The sequence below is a fragment of the Papaver somniferum genome, unplaced genomic scaffold (genome assembly GCF_003573695.1).
Source record: "Papaver somniferum cultivar HN1 unplaced genomic scaffold, ASM357369v1 unplaced-scaffold_158, whole genome shotgun sequence".
In the NCBI taxonomy this organism is placed as follows: Eukaryota; Viridiplantae; Streptophyta; class Magnoliopsida; order Ranunculales; family Papaveraceae; genus Papaver; species Papaver somniferum.
Window position 1 is genome coordinate 3,151,386 of NW_020625264.1, and position 1,635 is coordinate 3,153,020.

The window sequence follows — 1,635 nt, forward strand, 5'->3', positions numbered from 1 at the left end:
AATTTGAACTCCCAAATTGTCTAACAACGATAGTTGAAGGAATTAGAGTATTGAATCTCAGTCAATCAAGGAATTAGGCGTTTAATTTGGATTTCCCAAATCGTCTAATTTTGTTAAACTTGATCAATTACAGGTTGATTTTCTTTCTTTTTTTTTTGTTGTTTTAAGATTGTCTAACACCGAGTCTCTCAGATTTCATGCTATGTGAATTGGGTGTTGTCTAGATTATTATAACATTGGGTTTAGAAATTGGATTTACATTAACTGACCTAAATGCATGATATTGCCCAAAATATGTTTGCTTTATTTAACCGATTGATTGAACATATGGTAAATTTGTGGAATGCTCAACGCCTGCGTAGAGTTAACTTTAGTGAGAATTCCTAGACTTAGAGTGTTTAGCTTAAGCTACCGGACAGAGTTCAGTTGTGATTTCTTTCAAGGTTTTGGTAGGCTTTTGATGTGAAACCTGAAAACAGAAATGAGATAAATTAACAATGACCAATTAGTGTTTAAATTGAAGTACTTATAGCTTATTGGTCTTTCATCGAGGAAATATACCAGAAATCCAACACCTTGTCTTATGTAATTATGTGTTGAAGCTCAATTTCGATATACATCCACAGCCCCATTCGTCTTTCATTGTGCCCTGCGCTAATCATTTTGGTGTGTTTCAAATTTTAAAATCTCGCCACACTAAACGTTTTTGGCCAATTTTTTATATTTCATGTGCTTTTGACGTAATTTTAGGTTCAATTATTTCACATCAAAGTTTTGTGTTTGCACATGCATCTGCTTCTTGTCAGTGAGCAGGTGTACATACTTAGTTCAAGGACTTGCATTTTTATTTTTATTTTTTTGTATACATCAAATATATAGTCTGTATTTGAGTTACTTAATGCGAATTACAAAAGGAACCAACCTGTATGTTGTTGCATCTGTTGAAGGTCTTGCAGCAAACAGGACATGAAAATTGTGTAGGACCAATGAGAATCTGCGATGGGGAAGGGATCCAGTACTCCCCCTTGTTGATTCTACAACCACTAACACAATTAGTATCGGTATTAGTAGTAGTGGTAGCGGTAGTGGGATAGCCAGTTGCTGCCACTGTTACTCCACCTAATTGCTGCTGCTGCTTAGTTGTGTTCATGAACTCATGGCTATTACCACTACTAGTGCTGTTACTCATGGTAAAACAGGAAGGAGATACCCTAGAGATCAGATCAACAGTAGTGGTGCTAGTAGTTGGACTACTAGGAAGACCTATGTGAAGGCCAAAGGCCACAGTTTGATCAAGAGGATATTTTGTATCAGAGGACGCCATTGCGGTACTAGTACCAGTAGTAGTTTTAACGTTATTATTATAAGAGAATAGCAGAATTTTGTGGCATCATCTCCATCATCATAATGGCACAGTTGGTTGGTAAAGTGTAGTGTAGTGTAGTGTAGTGTAGGCCACGAATTACTCTTACTTCATGCGTGTCATTACGTCAAGTGGAGTGTTGACATGAGTTATTGCTTGTGTTAGTGTTCGTCCAACGTATGTGTCTAACACTATCGGAACATTTCAGTTCATTTTCTCATATATTTAACAATCGAGATATCTATAAATTTCTGATCAGTTTAGCATTCTGA

The 1,635-nt window shown here is 36.3% G+C and overlaps 1 protein-coding gene across 1 annotated transcript; it reads right to left on the minus strand.

The window, feature by feature from the left end:
- Nucleotides 1–403: 403 nt before the first annotated feature.
- On the minus strand, nucleotides 404–1,324 carry LOC113337193 (zinc finger protein WIP2-like). Its single transcript, XM_026582897.1, has 2 exons — nucleotides 923–1,324; nucleotides 404–469 (listed from the first exon to the last, which is right to left on the minus strand). Exons 1-2 carry the CDS (start codon nucleotides 1,322–1,324, stop codon nucleotides 404–406), a joined length of 468 nt encoding a protein of 155 aa, XP_026438682.1.
- Nucleotides 1,325–1,635: the final 311 nt, after the last annotated feature.

Excerpts from the sequence above, each read along its gene's own strand:
- LOC113337193 (XM_026582897.1), bottom strand. The coding sequence starts at position 1,324 with ATGGCGTCCTCTGATACAAAATATCCTCTTGATCAAACTGTGGCCTTT. Across the intron at positions 470-922 it reads ACAGATGCAACAACATACAG|GTTTCACATCAAAAGCCTAC; the intron begins GTTGGTTCCTTT and ends TTCTGTTTTCAG.